At 51.1% G+C, this 21,926-nt stretch overlaps 1 protein-coding gene across 1 annotated transcript in view; it reads left to right on the top strand.

Annotated features, from left to right (window-relative positions):
- The window catches only part of PIK3CB (phosphatidylinositol-4,5-bisphosphate 3-kinase catalytic subunit beta), a 1,054,351-nt gene that overhangs the window by 987,090 nt on the left and 45,335 nt on the right, over positions 1–21,926 (top strand). The window contains exons 22-23 of the mRNA XM_086943780.1: positions 12,735–12,880; positions 13,622–13,754. Coding sequence (XP_086799906.1) covers positions 12,735–12,880; positions 13,622–13,754 — 279 coding nt within the window. The remainder of the gene's footprint in view (positions 1–12,734; positions 12,881–13,621; positions 13,755–21,926) is intronic.

Below are 21,926 nucleotides of genomic sequence, written 5' to 3' on the forward strand. Positions count from 1 at the left end.
AGTTTCTGCCAACTTGCCTATTGCGGTTTCTTGAGACTGCTGTTGTCCCGTAAGGGCTTTGCGCATTGCCTCTCTATCCGTTTCTGCGGTTTCCAGGAATTGGGTCATAACTTTTTCCAAACGTTCTTGCCCTTCCGACATCTTCTTAATGACGGCCTCCATGGCTTCCGATCCCACTTCTGACACCAAATGTCGGAGGGATGGTCGGAAGCAGAAGCGGGGAGGCCGGATAGGGTTAATATTGAGGTTTTATTTGGAGTAAGTAAGGCAAAACAAGGAGTGGAATTGTGTTCAACTATAAACAAAGTCTTTAGGAAATCCGGAAATCGAAGCGTCAGGATCCTTTCTAGGCTGCTGGAGGCTTTGTCTTTCGTCGGAAACCTATTACGGGTTTCAGGGCGTCACCCGGTTCCGAAGTTACCTCAAACAAAAAAAAAGAGTGGCTTTAGATATACTGCACTTTTCGATTAGATGTCCGCCACCATTACCAAGGAAGTGAAAGTATGGATTGGGCCGTGAAGTTTTTATCAAGAAATTAAAGGTTTACAAAAACAGGGTTACACGTGGAGTTCGCAGTCCTACTATGGGGTGATTTACGGGCTGTTGTCGAGAAAGTCAAATTGAGGAGTGCGAGGAAGGACGCAGGGCAAATTTAGTTCTACCCCGAACCAGTCCTTCCCCTTACTACACCCCCACCCCTTCCCTAAGCCTTTGTCCCGTCACGTACCACTAGGAGCCACAACTCTCCTGAGTCGTGGCGGCTCGTACGTCCTCCGGGATCCACCACTCGTCTGTCCAGGTTTAGTCCTCGGCACCAGGATCGGCGTCTTCTCCGATGTCGGCGTTTTCTGCACACTCGTTCCACGTCTGGTCGGCGTCTTCTTCCGGTTCCCTCTCCGTCGACAGGGCCAAGGAGTTTCCGTCCTGCCTTTCTAGTGGGACGGACGGCAATTTTGAGTGATCCGATTGGTCCATCGGGACGGGGACTCCTCCCATCCAGATTTGTTGTTCTTCCGGGTCACGCCGGGAAGGCTGCGGAAGGAGGGCAGAACGGCGGGTTAGTGAAACTGTTCCGGGATGGTTTTCGGCCTCATACTGGTAAGGTGTCCACACGGAAGGAGTGTCCTGTACGTTACTCTTAAGGGGCGGGTCCTCCTCCTCACACTATACTTCTCAAACTCCCAACACAATTGAAACCCTAAGGTCACCAATAATTAGTTACTTTAATTCAGTACTCCCACTAATTGCTTTGTGGAGGCCCTTCCTCAACAAAAGATCAGTAGTCAAAAACTCCTACTTCATTCTCAATCTCATCTTAAACAAATTTCTTAGTTGACGATTATTGAGATATGGTTCAATGATTCATTATTACCTTGTATCACAATCTCCTTTACTAAAAACAGGCATGCAGAGGTGACAAAGACGCATTATTTACCCCATCTTGTTCTTTTGAAAGGGCATTTGTGGCCCATTTTAAGATTCACTTGAATACCTGTTAATTGAATGCATCACCAGCCTTCTCCTTTTGTTGGTTGTCTGATTCAAGATCTATAGTAAGTGTCTCCAAGAAAGTTTTTATTCTCGCTAAGCTGAGTAGCTGGTCTGATAACACATTTAATTCCTAAACGAGTATAACAAGCATTTGCAATGCAATACGTCTCGCATTAGGAAAGTTTGAGCTATTGGTCTTGTAAATGACAATTTTTTTATTTATGTTTTGGTTTTGAAAATAGCTAAATTAATAGCTTTGTCATTTACAATGCCAATAGTTATAACTTTCGCAAATGTGACACCTATAGCATTTGTAATGCAACATGATTTGTATTTACGTGACTTAGATGTATTGATATTACAAATAACAATGGCTTTTAATTTTTTTAAGTAATTAATACTTAAATAAAAGTGATTGTAATTTATAATGGCAATAGCTTAAACTTTTGTAAAAAACCTTTGTGAAGATTATGTTCAGTGTATTTTATTGTGACAAATCCAAGAACAGAAGTGAAATATTAACTTCTGTAGTAGGGGATCTCTGTGTATAGTCATAATCTAGTGAATAGTCCCGCCCATGTGCGTGGACCCCGGCAATCAAAAATAATCTCTTAAGTTGTCAAAATAATGCAGAAACTGCAAAGACACTTAAGAGAGAATTTAAAGACAAATAATGCAGCCTATATCCACAGGCTACACTGTCCAGTACTTCAACTAGAAATTCCACCAAAAACAACACCACAAACAGAACAGCCTGCTAGTTTCTACCATAGAGAAACCTGCCTCCCCCAGTCAAAGCCTCAGGAATGATAGAGAGGAAGGTAGGGACAGACAAGCCCCATAGGCTGCCATTATGTGGCTTAAATAGGATACTGTGCCTTTAAGAGAACTTTCCAGAACTTCTCCCAGTATCCCAGAATGCATAGCAGGTCCAACTTACTTTCAGTTCTTTTTTCCGGCTCCTTCTTACAGGACCCTGGCATTGAGCTCTCCCTTTTTCAAGGGTTTATTGAAATTGTTTTTGCACTTTTGACTTTTAAAAGTGTTGCAGTTACTGCTTGGTGTTCTCTTCTCCCTTTTGTGCTGTTTTTTAGGCGTTTTGGGGCTCCGAAATGCCTGGCCTCTTTGTTAAGTGCCCAGCATGTGAGAGGAAGAAGGCCAAAAGCGACCCCCATGATGTCTGCATCGTGTGCCTTCCAGAAGATCATGGCCCTGAGGAGTGTGTTATCTGCCAGCAGCTTTCTGCTCGGACCCTCAGGGACAGATTGAAGATCAGGCTGGCTGGCCTGGAGGATAGGCGTCTACGAGCTGCAGGTGGGTCTGGGCAGCCTGGGAGGGATCCCTCTGCCTCTGCTGAGGCCCCTGGGGGGCTCCCCGGGGGCAGGAAGTCCAGCAAACGATCCCATTCTCCGTCGACGTCGAGGGCTTCGACGACGACGTCGAGAGGGATGACGACGGCGTGCTCCCCTTCTCCCCGGGGCTCCGGGTCGAGACGGCGTGACGGCTCGACGACGAAGGAGAAGCCGACGTCAAAGCCGCCGTCGACGTCATCGTCTTCGTCGACGTCTAGGTCTTCATACCGACGCCGAAGGCGCAGGGACGTGTATCGACGCTCGCCGTCGAAGCGGCACCAACGCTCGCCGTCGAGGCGACACCGTCGGTCGTCGTCGAGGCGACACAGTCTATCGCCGTCGAGGCGACACCGCCGATCGACGTCGAGGGGCTCCTCGACGTCGGGAACATCGAGACGACGGCGGCGGTCGACGTCGAGGGCGGACCGCCCGACGTCGAGAGGGCGACGTGAGAGGTCGCGGAAGAGGAGATCGACGCCGAGGATGAGAGGGTCGACTTCGAGGGGACGACGTTCGACGCCGGAGTCCAGGAAGCGCCATTCGACGCCGGAGAAGCGTCGTTCTGCGTCCAGCAGACAGCGGTCAGCGTCGAGGAGTAGGTCACCCTCTCCAAAACGACACAGAGGGGGCTCTAGTCCCAGGAGTCACGCTGCTTCCAGTGGACGCAAGAGGAAGCGGTCGCCTGCTGATGGGGATGGCTCTCCGCACCCGTCCCCTAAAGGGTCACCGGGCTCGGTGTACTCGGAAGTGTACACTCCATCTCGGCCCAGGACTCCTACTCCTCCACCCGTACCTAGGGAGGACCCTCCGCCCAAACCACCACTGCCTTCGGGGGATCCTTCTCCACCTCCGGTCCCTCCGCATGGGCCCACCCGCAGCCGAAGGTTCCTCAGCCGAGGTCCACTTCACTGCCGTCCCTGCCTGCTCCTCCCAAGGGGACCCCGAAACCGAAACCCCGGGAGGATCCGAAGAGACCCCGTGAGGAACCACGGAAGACCCCTCCTCGCAAACCGAAGGAGCGCCCACGAGCTGGCAGGTCTCGTTCTCGCTCTAGGCGCAGATCTTCCACGAGGTCGAGACACCGCCATAGGAGGCGCAAATCTCGCTCTCACACGAGATCATCTGGGACCAGGGACTATTCCCCTACTCTATCGGGGTCGCCGGACACCAGAGTGTCCCCGATAGATGACCTGGTTGCCTTTCAGGACGTCCTGTTGAGGGGCGCGGCGAAGCTAGGCATTACACTGACAGTGCCTACTCCGAAGACGTCTGTCATCTTCGAGACTCTACATCAGAGGCACATGTCTCGTCCTCTCCTGCCCTTGGTGCCGGGCCTGGAAGAACCGGCTATGGCTCTGTTTCTCACCCCGGCGGTGACGAGAGCAGCCCCGTCCAGATTACTAAAGAAGTACCGGGCTCCCGACTCGGATCCGGCTTTTTTGAGAGCGGAGCCTCCGCCTGACTCCGTCATCGTCACGGCGGCCCGCAAACAGCATGCCACCACTCCGACCTCCACGGTTCCCCCGGACAAGGAGTCTAGGTGGATGGACTCGGCGGGGCGAAAAGTCTGTGGAACTTCCGCAACATCCATGAAAGCGGCGAGTGCCACAGCTCTGTTGGGACGTTACGACCGCGCCCTCTGGGACTCCCTCGAGCGCTTTGCGGAGCATTTGCCTCGGGAGCAGCGTGAAGACTTCATGGAAGTCCTGAGTGAGGGGATGCTGGTGGCCAACCAGATAATCAGCGCGGCTGCGGACTCTTCCCTGTTGGCGGCTCACGGATTCTGCCACGGGATCAACCAACGGCGCCACGCATGGCTCCGGCTAACGTCCCTGAAACCGGACGCACAGCAGAGGGTGGCCAATCTGCCGTTTTCCGGTGAGACCCTCTTCGGGAAGCATGCGGATGATGAAATGGCCCGCATGAAGGCGGAAGCCGAAACGCTGACGGCTGTGGGCCTGGAAAAGCCCAAGGAGACCAAGAAGCAGTACCGCCCTTTCCAACGGCGGTTCGGAGGACAAGGCCGAGGACGAGGACAGGCTTCGGGGCACTCGCAACAGCAGCAGCCGTTCCGTAAGCCGTTCCAGAAGCGGCAGAAGGGCAGAGGAGGCCAGCAGTCGGCTCCGGCGCCCAAGGGCCAGGCGGGGTCTAGGCCCTAGGAACTTACTTCCCCCGGATCCGTTACCCACTCCGGTAGGGGGAAGCATCCAACTTTTTCTGGCAGAGTGGAGAAAAATTACTCAGGACAAGTGGGTGCTGAATATTGTTTGCAATGGATACAGTCTTCGGTTCACCAGCCCTCCTCCAGCGATTCCCCCGGTCAGCTCGCAGTTTCAGCTGCGCGAGCTTCAGGCGGAAGCGGATGTCCTGTTAAGGAAAAGGGCGATAGAAGACGTACCTCTGTCTCAGAGAGGAAGAGGTCTGTACTCCCGGTTCTTTCTGGTTCGCAAGAAGGACAAGAACGAGTTCAGGCCCATTCTGGATTTGCGACAAGCAAACAAATGGATTCGCAGAGAAAAGTTCCGCATGCTGTCGTTGCACCAGATCTACCCTCCGTTGCAACAGGGAGACTGGCTTTGCGCTATAGACCTACAGGATGCTTACTTCCATGTGCCCATTGCACACAAACACAGGAAGTTCCCGCGGTTCCAAGTCGGCACCAATCACTATCAATACACAGTACTCCCATTCGGACTGAAGTCTGCGCCAAGAACATTCTCGAAGTGCATGGCGGTGGTAGCGGCACACCTGAGGAAGAACAAGGTGTTCGTCTACCCTTACTTGGACGATTGGTTGATCAAGGCATCCTCCTTCTCGGAAGCGCGAGCACACTTCCAGAAGACGTGCGTTCTCTTGAACAAGCTGGGGTTGCACATCAACATGGCCAAGTCTGTCCCGACTCCGGTCCAATGCATACAGTACTTGGGAGCCTCCATCAATACGCTGTCAGCAAGCGTGTCTCCTTCGGAAGAGCGACGATTATCACTCCTTCGGAAGGCTCAGGCTCTTATAACGACTCCATCTACAACAGTGAGGACGGTGTCTTCTCTACTGGGATCGATGGCCTCTTGTATCTTCCTGACGCCACACGCACGGCTGCACATGAGACCGTTGCAGGAGTGCTTGGAGGACCAGTGGGATCAGAGGAAAGGATCTTGGGACGACAAGATTCGCCTGTCGCTGCATGCTCTTCAGTCTCTGAAGTGGTGGTGTTCGGCGGAGAATCTCCTCAGAGGGGTTCCCTTTCACAAGGACATTCCCACGCAGACTGTCGTGACGGATGCGTCTCTTCTGGGATGGGGAGCGCACTCCGGGACTCTACAGATTCAAGGCACGTGGTCACCGATGGAGGCCACGTATCACATCAATTTCCTGGAACTCAGGGCTGTTCACTTGGCGCTGAAGGCCTTTCTTCCGTCCTTCCGGACAAACTCTCTGCTTGTACAGACGGACAATACCACCACGATGTATTACCTCAACAAGCAGGGGGGGTCGAGATCGCGCACTCTGTCACAGGAGGCGCAGACGATCTGGCACTGGCTCCTGGCCAGAGGACTGACGATAACGGCCACCCATCTACCAGGTGTGCAGAATGTTCAGGCAGACGCACTGAGCAGACTGCTTCAGGAAAACCACGAATGGGTCATAAACGACGAAGTACTAGGAGAAGTCTTCGCAAGGTGGGGAACTCCAGACGTAGATTTGTTCGCCACCGCCGAAAACAGCAAGTGCAGAGACTTCGCCTCCAGGTACTTCCAGAAAGGGACGCTGGGGAATGCGTTATGGATCGACTGGACGAACAACTTTCTGTACGCCTTTCCTCCCATTCCCCTGATTCCGGCGGTGCTCATCAAGCTGGCCCGGTCCAGAGCTCGGATGATACTCATCGCCCCGGAGTGGCCCAGGCAGTGGTGGTTCACGGACCTACTTCACCGGTCTCTCCTTCCTCACATTCGGTTGCCGTGCAGGCCGGACCTTCTCACGAAGTTCGGGGGACGGATGTTACACCCCAACCTCTCGTCTTTGAGTTTGGCGGCATGGCTCCTGAGATAGTGCAGTATGGCCATCTTAATCTGCCCGATGATTGCATGGACATTCTGAAGGAATCCAAGAGACCCTCCACTAGGACTTCATATGCTTACAAGTGGAAGAGGTTTTGTATCTGGTGCCAGTCTAAGAACCATGATCCTACGACCTGTAAGGAGGATGTCATCCTTCCTTACCTTTTGCATTTGGCGCAGTCTGGCCTTAATGTGCATTCCATTAAGGTTCATTTGGCTGCATTGACTGCCTACAGGAAATGCCCTTCACAGACTTCCTTTTTCCAGATCCCCGTGATCAAAGATTTTCTGGAAGGATTGAAGAAAGTATTCCCTCCTGTCAGGCTTCCCTCACCTTCATGGGAATTGAATGTGGTGCTGTCCAGATTGATGAAGGAACCTTTTGAACCTATTCATAAGGCTTCGTTGCAGCACCTGTCCTGGAAGGCGGCGTTCCTCGTGGCCATTACATCGGCCCGCAGGGTGAGTGAAATTCAGGCGTTGTGTTGTAATGAACCTTATACTGTATTTCATGCTGCTAAGGTTGTTATGCGTACTCACCCTAAATTTCTTCCCAAGGTTATTTCTGACTTTCATGTCAACCAGACTATAACTTTACCTACGTTTTTTCAGAACCCTTCCTCCCCAGCGGAGAGGTCTCTCCATTCTCTGGATGTCAGGAGGGTGTTGAAATTTTATCTGGATAAAACCAAAGATATTCGTAGGTCTGACCAGTTGTTTATCAATTATGGATCGGTCAGGACTGGTCTTGCGACCTCTAAGCAGTCCATCTCTAGGTGGATTGTGTCCTGCATACAATTGTGTTATCAGAAAGCTAATAAGACCTTAGGAGGTAAGCCTAAGGCTCATTCCACCAGGGACAAAGCTGCCACGACGGCTCTGCTCCGTAACATGCCGATTGCTGAAATCTGCAAGGCAGCCACTTGGAAGTCGGTTCATACCTTTGCTAAGCATTACTGCCTGGACACGGATGCCAGGGCAGACGCTCAGGTTGGACAGGCTTTGCTGCGGAATTTGTTCGCACAATAGTGGCATTAGGTATTTACTCTCCACCGCCGCTTAGTTGTGGGGATGGGCTTGCCATTCTATTCACTAGATTATGACTATAAACAGAGATCCCCTACTACAGAAGGAGTAGTTTCTGTCCTGTAACTCCAGTTCTGTAGTAGGGGTATCTCTGTTATAGTCATAAGCGCCCTCCCGCCTCCCCGGTGGAGAATTCTTCATGTAAACAATGCTACAGGTCTGGCGTTTTTTACGCCTTCAAAAAGAACTGAAAGTAAGTTGGACCTGCTATGCATTCTGGGATACTGGGAGAAGTCTGGAAAGTTCTCTTAAAGGCACAGTATCCTATTTAAGCCACATAATGGCAGCCTATGGGGCTTGTCTGTCCCTACCTTCCTCTCTATCATTCCTGAGGCTTTGACTGGGGGAGGCAGGTTTCTCTATGGTAGAAACTAGCAGGCTGTTCTGTTTGTGGTGTTGTTTTTGGTGGAATTTCTAGTTGAAGTACTGGACAGTGTAGCCTGTGGATATAGGCTGCATTATTTGTCTTTAAATTCTCTCTTAAGTGTCTTTGCAGTTTCTGCATTATTTTGACAACTTAACACCTTGGCTGCTATGGGTTTTCCCGCTGGGTGCTGCAATATCAAGATCCCCATTATTCATGACAAAGCCAGCTCGTCATAAGCGCAGGGCAGGTAACACCCATGACGAGCTGGCTTTGTCATTAGCGTCGAAGGGGTTAAGAGATTATTTTTGATTGCCGGGGTCCACGCACATGGGCGGGACTATTCACTAGATTATGACTATAACAGAGATACCCCTACTACAGAACTGGAGTTACAGGACAGAAACTACTCCATCTTTTTGTGACATTTGTAATAAAGCTTGAAACAAGCTGAGTGATGCTGTAGTGGTGCTGAGTGATGCTGTAGTGGTGCTGAGTGATGCTGTAGTGGTGCTGGGTGGTGCTGAGTGATGCTGTGGTGGTGCTGAGTGATGCTGTGGTGGTGCTGAGTGATGCTGTGGTGGTGCTGAGTGATGCTGTGGTGGTGCTGAGTGATGCTGTGGTGGTGCTGAGTGATGCGTTGGTGGTGCGGAGTGATGTGGTGGTGTTGTGGGGGTGCTGTGGCGGTGCTGTGGTAGTGCTGTGGTGGTGCTGAGTGATGCTGTGGTGGTGCTGAGTGATGCTGTGGCGGTGCTGAGTGATGCTGTGGCGGTGCTGAGTGATGCTGTGGCGGTGCTGAGTGATGCTGTGGCGGTGCTGAGTGATGCTGTGGCGGTGCTGAGTGATGCTGTGGCGGTGCTGAGTGATGCTGTGGCGGTGCTGAGTGATGCTGTGGCGGTGCTGAGTGATGCTGTGGCGGTGCTGAGTGATGCTGTGGCGGTGCTGAGTGATGCTGTGGCGGTGCTGAGTGATGCTGTGGCGGTGCTGAGTGATGCTGTGGCGGTGCTGAGTGATGCTGTGGCGGTGCTGAGTGATGCTGTGGCGGTGCTGAGTGATTCTGTGCCGGTGCTGAGTGGGAGATGGGGAGATGGGGAGAGGGGGAAAAAGGAGAGCAGGGAGAGGGAGAAAAAGGAGAGCAGGGAGAGGGAGAGGGTAAAGAGAGGAGAGGGGGGAGAGATGAGAGAGGGAGGGGGATCGAGGAGAGAGAGAGACGGAGACGGAGAGAGAGGAGAGGGAAGAGGGAGATGGAAGTGAGGAAAAGGGAGAGAGGGAGATGGAAGTGAGGGAGAGAGAAAGGGAGAGAGGGTAGAGGGGAGAGAGGGAGGGTAAGAAGAGAGGGGGAGGACGAGAGTGAAGGACGGAGGGGAGAGAGAGGGGAGGGAGACGAGAGAGAGAGAGGAGAGCAGGGAGAGGGGGAGATGGGGAGAAGGAGAAAAAGGAGAGCAAGGGAAGGTAAAGAGAGAGAGAGAGAGGGTGAGAGAGGACAGAGAGAGAGAGGGAAGTGAGGGAAAGGGAGAGAGGTAGATGGAGGGAGAGTGAGGGGAGGGAGGGAGAGGGAGGACGAGAGGGAAGGAGGAAAAGGAATGGAGATAGAAGGCAGAAACTGCCTGAGAAACAGACACAAAGAAGGAGTAAGAGAGAAAGGATGGCAGGCTTTGAGGAAGAAGAGTGCCGCAGACCGAGATCATGCGGTGAGAAACAGGAGGGGCAAAGGCAGATATGGAAGACGACGATCCACCGAGCAGGTCAAGCCGCGGAGAGGCACAGGCATAGAGCATGCAGAGCAAGGGGAGAGGAGGGGCACAGAGAGACTGAAGGGCAGTGGCAGCTAGATTGTGCTATGAAAGAAAGAGATAGTGAGTCTGAAAAAGGTACGAGTGGGCCAGAGAGATTGCAAGAGAGAAAGACAAGAGCCGACAATATGAATGAAAGGGAGAGAAAGAGTAAGACAAACTGGAGGGAGACAACGAGAAGTTGGGGAAAAATGAATGCATGGGGCTAGCAAATGAGGGACTGGGAAGTACGTGATACAGACGAGATAGTGGTAGTAGATGGACGAGTTGAAAAAAAAGAGATGGGCAAAAGGCAGTACAGTGAGACACAGGGAGACCGAAAGAGAAAGAAGAGGGCATCATTGGGGAAAAGTGACAGAGAGAGAGGCAAGAGGAAGTGTAAAGTTTGAGTCCAAGAGAGGAGAGCTATACAGACAACAAAAGCATGGGTGCACAAACAGACACAGGCAAGAGATAGAATACTCTGGGAGAAATATAGCAACAAGAGATAGAGTGACAGCAATAAAGAGACTAGGAGAGTGAATGGGAAACTCGGAATTCCAATATTTTAAGGGCAGAGTAGGAAAGAGACATGCATTAGACAGGCAATGTGGATGAGAAAAACGAAGATCAACGCACAAGATGAAGAGAGCAATAAAGACACTAAGTGGAGACAATGAGAAATGATAGAGAAATGTAAGTGCACCCAAGGGAGAGACAGAAAAGACACATGCATCATACAGAAAAAAAGGGGCAAAAAAGAGAGACAGTAGAAAGAGATGGGCAAAAGGCAGTACAGTGAGAAAACAAAGATGAAAAACATAGAAAAGGGTAGCGAAGAGAAAAGGAGGCTGGCAGAAGACAAACAACGGGTAAAATAAAAAAAAAAAGTTAAAATAAAAGGAGACCATGAAACTGAAAGTACGGCCGGCTGGCCGTGAATAATAAGGGGAGTCTTTGATGCAGCGGGGAGCGGGAAGAGCTGCTGGCGACACCAAGCTGTGAGTGAGATGCAGAGCGTGAAGGGGTAAAACAGACCGAAGAGCGCCTGATTGTCGCTCAACGATAGAGGAAGAGACAAGACAAGAGATGGGTCAGAAAGAGGACGAGTACAATGAAACCGAAAGGATGACAGAAATAGTCAAGAGAGAGCAGCGCTGGGAGGGGGGCTGGGCAGAAATGCGAGTCACGGCCATACTGAGACCGAAAAAAAGACAGGGCAGCGTTGGGAGGGGGGGCTGGGCAGAAATGGGAGTCACGGCCTGGCGGCCGTGAAGTGTGAAGCAGTGGGCGGGGAAGCCCAGGAGCAAATGGGTCTGATGCAATTAAGCACGCTGGGGAAGCCTGTAGGGAAAATGCGCTTGCTTGTGTGGTCACGTTATTCGCGTGACCTGTTGAAAATCCGCTTGAGCCTTTGGTTTAAGTAGTGGTTTAGCTGCATTAGACTCGCATATTCATTCCTTGCGGAAAGGAATAGGCGAGACCTAAAAAGGACATGCCAAACCAGGTTTCTTCCAACTAGTTTGACAAGCTTACTCATTCAGATGGTCATAGCCTTGACTAACTGTAATTTGGTATACTTGATTGCACCACGCTGGTTATCCACACTGCTCCTGGTCAGACTATTTCTTAGTTAACTTCTTTATCTAAGAATAACTTTGGTTCCATGAATGCATAAATCTGCATAGAATGTTGGCTACCAGCTGAAAGTCTTATTGGCGATCAAAACAATGTGTGGTATTAGTGTATTTCTACTGTGGTCTCACTTTTATGCTCTTCGAATGTATTATGCACTAGAGCTTGGGTAGGTTAAGGAACATTCCTGCAGAATCTCAGCTCACCTTTTATCATAGGTTAGTGATAGATGCTCAGAACGTCCTTCTCTGTTGGCTGATAGAGCTGGTTGGGTCCGTTTTTTTAAATTTATTTTTTATTTTAATTTTCTTAAGCTGCTAGTAACTCATGCTCTTTGTATAAGGGCATGTGTGCGCAAGATGACTGAGTAAAGAGCCAGCATTGGTGCAGTGCCCTCTTCTGTGAACCTCATCAGTGTACACTCAACTCTGCCTGTTTGGCTGTGGGTCCTGAACCACAGGAGTGCAGCTCTGTGGTCCAGTGATGCTCAGCACCTGATTGATATTTCTCAGTAGTTATTCCCTTTCTCCCGTTAGTAGCACCTCAGCCCCTCTACATGAGGATGGGACTATGTTGTTGCGTCAAGCGCAGGTGGATAGGGTGTAAACTCCTGAATGTTTCCTCATTCCACTGTGTCCTAACTTTTTCACGTCCTTGAGGATCCCTTTGAGGCAACCTGCACTCCATGAAAACTTCTACCCGGGTGGAAAATGGCAGCAGTGCAGTGCTCCTGGAAGATGAATCCATATCTGAGCCACCAGTCTCCAAGATTCCTTTTTATGATTAATTGTTCAAATCTAAATGTTCCTTGTTGTCTTGTAACCACTTATGGATGTAATATATTGATCTGCCATCACTGTCATGGCAGCAAGTAATATAATTGACAGACTTGTAACTAACACATGCATTATGAGCTTGAGAAAATAAAACACTTCAAAACTTGTATCTTAAGCTCTTCTCATATTTTTTGCAGCTTTTTCATATAGACTTTGGGCACATTCTTGGAAATTTCAAGTCAAAATTTAAGATTAAAAGGGAACGAGGACCTTTCATTCTGACCTATGACTTCATTCATGTCATCCAACAAGGAAAGACTGGGAACACTGAAAAGTTTGGAAGGTAAGCTTTTACCGGGCATCAGTGCAACAAACGATAAATGTTTCATATTCGACCTGCTGTCTTATGTTATTGTTAGTGTCTTAAAGTTGTGTTTATGTGACCTGCCATTTATGACCCTGTTGATTATTAAATTAGACTTAATTGATTTAAAATAAATAGTATGGCTTACTTTGTTTGATAGTGCAAAACCAAAGGGGATGATGGACGGAGTGTTGAACATTGCAAGCATGCACTCCCAGTCAACTGATCTGGGTTTAATCCATCATAATTCTTTAGCTCACCCCACCACCCCAGTTCAGACATGGCCATATGCAAATCAGTCGGACACTGTGCCTCATGGGAACAGTCCAAATTGGCATGCCCAGACATGGGGAACCTTGCTTACTTTGCCACTGGATTAAAGCTAGCCTGGCTGATGACTGCTGATTAGCCAGAAACCGGTCCCAGGATGCTTGTTTCTGGTCCAGGGAAGACCTTGGCAGTTCGGGCTGGACTGTTCCCATGAGGCACAGGGTCAGACTGATTCGCATATGGCCATGTGTGAACTGGGGTGGTGGAGTGAGCTAAAGAATGATGATGGATTAAACCCAGATCAGTTGACTGGGGGTGAGTGCTTGCAATGTTCATACCCTTTGGTTTTGCCTTACTTTGTTTGACCACTAATCTTGCTTTAATAGTTTTTCCTTTCTCAAAATGTTTTAAAGCCTACTTTAATTTTTATGGTGCTTTCTCTACTAATAGATTTCGGCAGTGCTGTGAAGATGCCTATCTTATTCTGCGACGTAACGGAAATCTCTTCATCACTTTGTTTGCACTGATGTTGACAGCAGGACTGCCTGAGCTCACCTGTGTGAAAGATATTCAGTATCTCAAGGTACAAAGCACCTCAGCTATATATTTATTTGTGGCCCAAAATGTTCTGCATCAGTTGTTTTTTGTTTCTTGGTTAGTCCACCAACATTCTTTAACTTTTATTCTTGATTAATTTAAAGGTATGTCTTACACATGTGATTAAAACACACGTTGGTAGGGTATGCAGATGACAAGGCTCTGCCCAGGCACCAACAAACATTTGTGATTTATCTGCTGAGCTTGTTTTAATCTCGAAATACTGCAACACAACCAACAATTCTGTCTTATCTCTGTATTGTGATTAGTTGTGGGAACTTGAATAAAAGACACTTGAACAAACCTTCTCTCTTATCTTTCTCCCTCTGTTGTGTGAATTCCAATTCACATCTCCCACTCTCTCAGGGGGAGGGATTTTATGGATTATTGTCTTAATGGCACATGACATATGGTAATGTATAATTTAGGATATGGTGTCTTACTAGTTAGTTCACACTCCCTCATGGAATAAAAAAACACCCCCTGTCTCAATGTATGTAAAACCAAAGGTTGCCATTTTGGGATGTGGGGAAAGCTGCAGCTTTAAGTTCTAAGCTAATTAAGGTGCTTGAGGACATAACTTGCCCAAATACAAATTTGTTAACAAAGATTGCTAATCTATTTGACGGATTTTGTAGGCGAGAAAAGGATTAGCGTAAATTGTTCTGAGCAAAAAGTCTCCTGGCTCGAATGTAAATTGTCCAGATAAATACCTGATTATGCGTCAATTTCAATTCTTTTCCATAAACAGGGCTAAAGTAATTAATCTTTGTTGGGACAGTAAAGCCCCTCACATAGTAGCTGACGTGCAACCCTGCCCTGAGTGCCTCAGCTGCAATAATATCTGTATTCCTGATGTGGATTTTTTTTTGTCATGGGTGAACATGGATCATGCATGAGCACCATAACATAGGTCTGTCTTACGGATTGTGGTCTTGTCAAACAGGAAGAAGGACCTAAAGCGCTACCCAAGTGGTGAAAAACTACTACATTTGCCAGCAATTGAATAGCAAGAGCGCTGTGGTAGCAGCATCCCTTGTATTGATCAGTAGGAGTGAACTGGCCTTTTTACCGGAGTCACTGAAGTGACAAGTCTTGAGAAGTCTTCTGAAGGCCAGCAGGTCCTGGGTCTGTCGTAGGCTGGTAGGGAGAGTGTCCCAAGTCTTGGCGGCGAGGTAGGAGAAGGATCTGCCACCGGCGGTGGTTTTCCAGATGCGTGGAACTGTGGCGAGAGCGAGGTTGGCAGAGCAGAGGCTGCGGTGAGGGTGTAAAAGCGGAGTCGGTCGTTGAGGTATGCTGGTCCGTCGTTGTGTAGGGCTTTGTGTGCGTGGATGAGGAGTTTGAAGGTGATCCTGTTGTTGATGGGAAGTCAATGTAGGCCTCCCAGGCGGGGTGTGATGTGGCTGCGTCGGGGGACGTCGAGGATCGGTCGTGCCGAGGCGTTCTGAATGCGTTGCAGCCATCTCAGGAGCTTGGTTGTTGTTCCTGCGTAGAGGGCGTTCCCGTAGTCCAGTCTGCTGGTGACGAGGGCCTGGGTGACGGTTTTCCTTGTGTCGGAGGGGATCCATTTGAAAATCCTACGGAGCATTCGGAGGGTGTTGAAGCAGGAAGTGGAGACTGCGTTGACCTGCTTGGTCATGGAGAGGGTGGAGTCGAGGATGACCCCCAGGTTGCGAGCGTGGTCGGTAGGTTCTGGGGCTGATTCCAGTAATGTTGGCCACCAAGAGTCGTCCCAGCCTGAGGGGGTGGGGCCGAGGATGAGGACCTCCGTCTTGTCTGAATTCAGCTTCAGCCTGCTGTCCTTCATCCACTCGGCGACGGCCTTCATTCCTCTGTGGAGTTTGGCTTTGGCTGTGTGGGATATGATCAGCTGGGTGTCGTCGGCGTAGGAGATATTGTTGAGGCTGTGTTGTCGTGCGACGTGAGCGAGTGGTGCCATGTGGGCACAGAAAGAAAACTGGTGCACAAATACAGCGGTCACAATACAGTAATGGAGGCACAGAATGAGAGCAGCAGCTACATACCTAAGGCCCACTGGCCACCAGGGATGAGGTGCAGGTGGTAGCCTGCGGGTGGAGGCGAGCCTCGAACACTCACAGACACGGAGTCAGGAGCAGGGGCACGGGCGCAGTCAGGTGGAGCTGCGCGGCATGGGGAGCGACCTGCCTGAAGACAGACCCTCCCCCGATTTGTATGTGGTGTTTCGGCGAGCACCATGACTCTACGGACTGCGACGCTTGTCAGCATCTCAAGCCAAAGTCCGGGCAGGAGCGATGGATGAAATTGCTTTCGGCTCGCTTGTCCAGATCGGTCTCATCACAGCGTCTGTCCCCTACCTCGGAAGTCAGAAGCTGCTGATTCCGACTGCGCCATCGTCATTCATCATTCATCGAGGCCCCACAGGTGTCGCTCGCCCGCTGGTAAGTCCTGCAGCTTGTCTCCGAGGCTTTGTCCTTGTACTGCAGAGGGTGCAGGTTCCCCTCTGGACGTGCGCCCTCACCCGTCGTCACCCTATCCGCCGTTTCCTGGCGTCGGGGCGACTAGGGCCCAAATGAAGGCCTACGCTATGGCTCTACAGACTTCTTTGGGACCCCTCCTCTTCCTGAGACGTCCGCGGATCCCTTGCCATGCGCGGGTCCTTCCGCGTAGTGGCTGGCGGATACGACCCTGGCGCCGACGAGTTCGGCTTCAAGTTTTGGGGGTGTGGTGTCAAGGTGCGTCCCTACGGGGTTCCCCTCTTTGACCCACAGCGTGCCTCGCCGCAAAACCGCGTGGGGTTCCCTGTGGTGTCGCAGGAGGTCGCCGGGACTCCTGGCTCGTCCCCGAGTCTCCATCGGTCCTCTGGGTAGGCAGCTGCCTTACCGGAGGCCGAGCTGATGCCTTTCCGGCGCAGACGGCTTTCCTCCCCGGCCCTGGCGGCACTACGGGTGGTGGCTGGGGCCCGGGACGCCTCCCAGAGTCCCTCTTGGTACTCTACGTAGGTGGCTGCTGTGAGAAGTTGGCCTGATATATAGTGCTCACTATTCTAGTGATCACTGTGTATCATACCAAACGACCCTTATTGATTGGTTATAAGTCAACCTTATAGACCAGCTATCCTAGTAGCATGGACAAGAGCAGTCTTTAGGCTAAACTCTAGAGGGCGTGTTAAGCCAGCTGTTATACCATCACATATACCCCTTGAACACCAAGTGAAAGGACACCACACAAGTTGTTCTGAAAATAAAGGATATTTATTTATAACAAGTCTACCCCGAACTCTTTATGAGTCAGGGAGCTAAGCACAATACAAAACTCTTAAGAAAATATTTTAAGTTGCACAATTTACACAAATGCCCGAGGGGCACTAAACCATATACACTAAAAGTGGAATGCGAAATACTAGCAGGTAAGTAACAAGATCCAGAGGCTTCAGGATCGCTAGGACTACACTACTGAACCCTAAGGTTAGGAGCAGGAGGCCTAGGGAGATCTGGTGCAGAGTGTGCACTCTCACGCGGGATGTGGGACAAAGTCTATGGAGGCTAGTAATTACAAAGTTACTGTTATCAGACGAATCCGACTAGATAGACTAAAAACGAAAAAGGATCTGGACACTTAGATAGTGAATTTACGTTGGAGCACCGAAATGCTCAGGTTACCTAGCCCAGGGGCCGCGGCTGCATAGGGTTCAAAAGACGTCGGGAATCCTCGTTGTAGTCTATGGAGCCTGAAAGAAGAAGTTGCTGGCAGGCGACCAGTGAAGATGTTCGATGTGATCCAAGCCTGGATCGGTGATGGAGACGACCTGAAAGCAGAGGGGACCCAGTTCTTAATCACTAGCCAGTGATTGTGTGGGCACCAGGATGGCATCAGATGAAGTCACCTCGACCAGGTGAGTGGGCGACGCTGGACTCTGCAGTCACACAGGCTAGGAGGCGTTGTCGGCGACCAGGCTGGAGGTGCGAGCTGTCCCACGAAGGTGTCTACTGTCGGCGATGCTGGACCCAGGATTGGGGCAACAAACCTTGGCAAAGTCAAGCCCATGCGGTGGAGTCAAGATGGCGTCTGGAGTGGACCAGGAGGGTCCGGGGTGCTCCTCTTTTGGAAGGGAGCAAGGGCCAGTCTGACGCAACCAGACCAGCGGTGAAAGCGTCGTGGTACGTTGTCAGGAGGGCCACTAGCCAGCAGGCAAGTGACCGGACAATGCGGTGAGCAGCAAAGAGCAGAAGGGCCCCACGCAGATCTCGTGGATGCTGGGGGGCTGGTCTTCGGTGCTGGAGCTGCTCAGGGTTAGGGCTTCTCAAACCCCAAAGCACTCACTCGAGGATCCCTCGGCGGTCGTGCTGGTTAAGCGGCGTGCAGTTTTGAAGATGGCCGGTCCCTCGTGTCTCGTCACACCCACGAATCTCAGCTGGGCTGATGATGCAGGTAGAGGTCAGAGATGCCAGGGAATCCGGGTCTCGTCGAGCTGGGCAGTCTTGATCCGGAGGATGGACTTGCAGCAAACCGCGATGCTTAGATGGTGCCTGCGGGTGCAGGGTGGCTACACAAGGGAGAGTCTTCAGAAAAAGTCAAGAGTTCCTTTCGTGGAAAGTAGTTCAAGATTCAGAATTATCCAATTTGGGAAGGGGGCCTGCTCCTACCTTTATTCTAAAAAAAGGGGCAGGCACACGACTAGGTCCTGCCCATGGGTGGGACCAGGAGGTGGGTGGTTACACCCCTCTCCCTTGTCCGGACTTTCCCCAGCTCGGGGGCTGGTGTGCCCCTGGAACTGGTTTGAGCTGGCAGATGCATAGTGAGCACCGGGGTGCCACTTGCAGTCACCTTCCTCTCAGCCCTGCCTACCTGGGATACACAAAACCCTGTCTGGGATGGTGCTAGCACCGCCCCTGACAGCAAACCCTTTGTCCAAGCTCTCCTCGCTGGAAGGACTCCCAGCAGCAGGAGGTCAGACTTGTGTCTGTGGTGGCAGCATCCATTTTGTGATGCTGAGGCTCGAGTTAACTTTAACCGGAGTTCACAGTTACATACATGTTGTGTCCCTCTAGAAGGGTGGAATGCTAACCCCGTCGCCAGAATTGGCGAGGGGTTAGTATTCCAATTTGTATGACACCTTACTCGACATGTTTTGATAAAGCGATACCAAAGATAGCAAATAACCGCGAGGATTATAATGCACTTAAGAGTATATGGTACGCGTTATCATGGAACAGCTATTAGGACTTGGTTCCGCAAGCTGCAAACGGGCTCAGCTCATGCAAGAGCACCATCTCACATAATTCCAAGCACTCTGCCTTCAGGATTGATAAGGCCTGCCATAGGAGTGACTGATAGGAATACATGTGTCCATTTTAGGGTTAGATATAGGAATACTATATCTAAAGCAAAGGGTGATTACACCACCTTGCCCCTGCTGTCGTGCAGCCAGTTGTCAGATTTGGATGGCCAGCCAGGGGTGGCATAATACATGCTGCAGCCCCTGGTAGGCCCTGGGTACACCTATGCCTTGGATACCTAAGGTATGCTGTACAGGGACTGATAAGGTGGCCCAGTACCAATTGGTAAATGCACCTAAGGTACATGTGTGTCAATTTAGAGAGAGAACAGCTAGGCTGTGGGTCTGATTAGCAGGCCCACAGCCAGGGAAAGTCGTAAACCAGTGAAGCAAAAAGCAAAAATCTGGGGTGATCATAGGATTGCAGACCCTACTCTCCTACAGCTGCCTCGTCGGAGGTCGAGTTGGCGCCGTTCATTGGCCGCTCCAGCTCAGACCCCACCCCATTCTCCTAGGAAGCATGTGGTGGTGGAGGTCGATTTGATACCCCTGATGGCCACTTTGGTGCTGATCGAGGACACACTGGTGCCTATGGCGGACTCCACTGTGCAGTCCCGGTGTTGGGTCGTCGACTAGTCTCCAGAGGTCCCTTCCTCTCCGGAGGTTTGTCATCTTCTTGTCTCCCCTTCACCGGAGACTGGACGCTGCGTTGTTGCATTTTCCCCGCCATCTTCCAGGGCGGGCTCTACGCCATCTCCGCGGCCACAGCCCCCGGACCCTCTCTTCCGCAACTCGCTGTTGGCTGCTCCGCAGGCCTCTCCCCCTTCTCCTGAGATCCCTCAGGCCCCCACTTATCCATGGATCTTCCATCCTACAGGGGCTGGCAGTTTTTTCCTCCAGCTGGACTCTGGAATGGGCGGCTTAGTTTGCAGCCTTTTCCCAATGAGGAATTGCTCTCTCTCCCGCGACGCCCTACGGAGTGTAGCCTTTGTCCTGGCCATTTCCACGGCCGCTGGCAATTTACAAATGGGCAACCCGGTCACTCCATTCCCTACGGACTATTTGTTGGAAGTTCTCCACCAGGGCTCTGGTGAGAGGGAGCTGCTTCTTCCATTTGAAGCCTCGCTCCACAACTCGCTTCTGGGGGCCTGGGGGCATCCTGCCATGGGAGATCCGGTGCTTCAGCCGCTCCTCCACCACCACCACCAGCCTGCTCCGCATGATCCAGTCTGCTATTCTTTCCACCCTTCTACCCAAGGCCTTCTCCTGCAGACTGCTTTTCCTTCCTTGCCATCAGTGTTGCTCCCTCCGTCACGGGAGACCCGGTGGTTGGATTCCTGGGGGCGTAACCTCTTCACTTCCACTAGTGCTGCTTTGCGAGCGCTCAACGCACTGTGTGTTGGCCAGGGCTACCTCCAGCCTATGGGATTCCACGGAGTCCCTTCTGTCTCTCTCCTCGCATGAAGGTGTCTGCGCTGATCTGCGGCACCATGTGCTGGATGGTCGGGAGATAGCTACATTTATAGTGGAGAAGTGTGGCTCACGGTGTAGAGCAGGCAGACCCTGAAGCTGAGGTCAGACCCGGGACCAGGGTTCAATTCTCGACGCGGCAGGGTCTTGAGCTCAAATGTCCACGGACTCGATAATTCTCGCTTCGGTGCCTGCTCTAATCATGGGTTCTCACTATGCAACTCTGGGCATTAAGCTTGCTTAATCTCCACAACGGCCCCCCTGCGGCGGGATGCCTGGCTTTCACCTTGGGGATGCCCTGTAGGGGCTATCTCACAGGGAAAAGCCAGGACGGGTTCCCAAGGCAAGCGCCGGGAAACCTCCGGGTAGCTGTGCGCTCAATAAATGCAATAATAATAATAATAATAATATTCTCAGTTCGGCCTTAGATGTTTCTGATTCTCTCAGCCATGCATTGACAAGTTCTATGGCTCTCCACCGCCATGCTTGGTTGCGGGATGGCGTTTTTCCCGAGAATGTTAGGGAGTGTCTGGTTGATCTGCCTTTTAATGGGGTTCTTTTGTTTAACACACATGCGGACTCCACCATTCAACGGCTCCTTGCCGGGCTCTGTCCTCCGCCTCCGTAAGCTTGGCTTGTCGGTCCTGAGGTGCTTATGGAGGCGTTTATCCCACCTTTTTCATCAGGCCTAGTGTTTTGGTTGGCCCATCTGTGTATTCTGTGTGGCTTGACATGCCTACAGGGTCCTTAAGTTGGCCCCTCTGTACTGTTGGCTGCAGGTACAGCCCTCTAGCTTTTGTGGTCTGTTTTTGTGGCTGTTAGTGAAGCTATATTGGTCTTCAGGTTGGACCATCTGTGTATTTTTTGGCTGATTGGTAAGCCGCCTGTGGTGCTGCCCACAGGTCCTTTATGTTCTTGACCTCTGCTGCGGGATTTTTCCCTAAGAGGCGTTCCCATGTTTTGTTTTGGGATGTGTCATACCCTAGGTGAGGTACTTGCAGCTATTGTGTAGCTCTGTCCTAAGCTGGGTGGGTGTGGACACCTTCTCGGGTTCCTCGCCTTGCGTCACTGTATACCACTTGGTGCAGTCTTTTTTTTTCTTCTGTCTTAGCACAGCTTGCGTTGCTCCAGGTTCTGCTCTGCTCAATTTCCGCTAAATCGCCAGTCCGACTTTGGCATGCCGTCTATGGTGTTGTGTCGTGGTGTTTCCTCCTTGTTATCCAACTTTTTCGGCCTGGTCCTCTGCTTTGTGTTCCAGGGGGGCTAGGATACTCCTGGTGTTCTCCTGTGTTCTGGTTGACGGCTTTAGGTCCGTACTACATATTTCTCCTCTTTATCTTCTGGCTGATCCCACTTCTTTTCGTGGGTTGGGTTGTGCCACTGGAACAGTCCTTCCCTGGGGCTTGTTACGGAGTTCCCGTGCCTCTGCAT

This window comes from Lissotriton vulgaris, chromosome 11 (assembly GCF_964263255.1).
Source record: "Lissotriton vulgaris chromosome 11, aLisVul1.2, whole genome shotgun sequence".
Taxonomy (NCBI): domain Eukaryota; kingdom Metazoa; phylum Chordata; class Amphibia; order Caudata; family Salamandridae; genus Lissotriton; species Lissotriton vulgaris.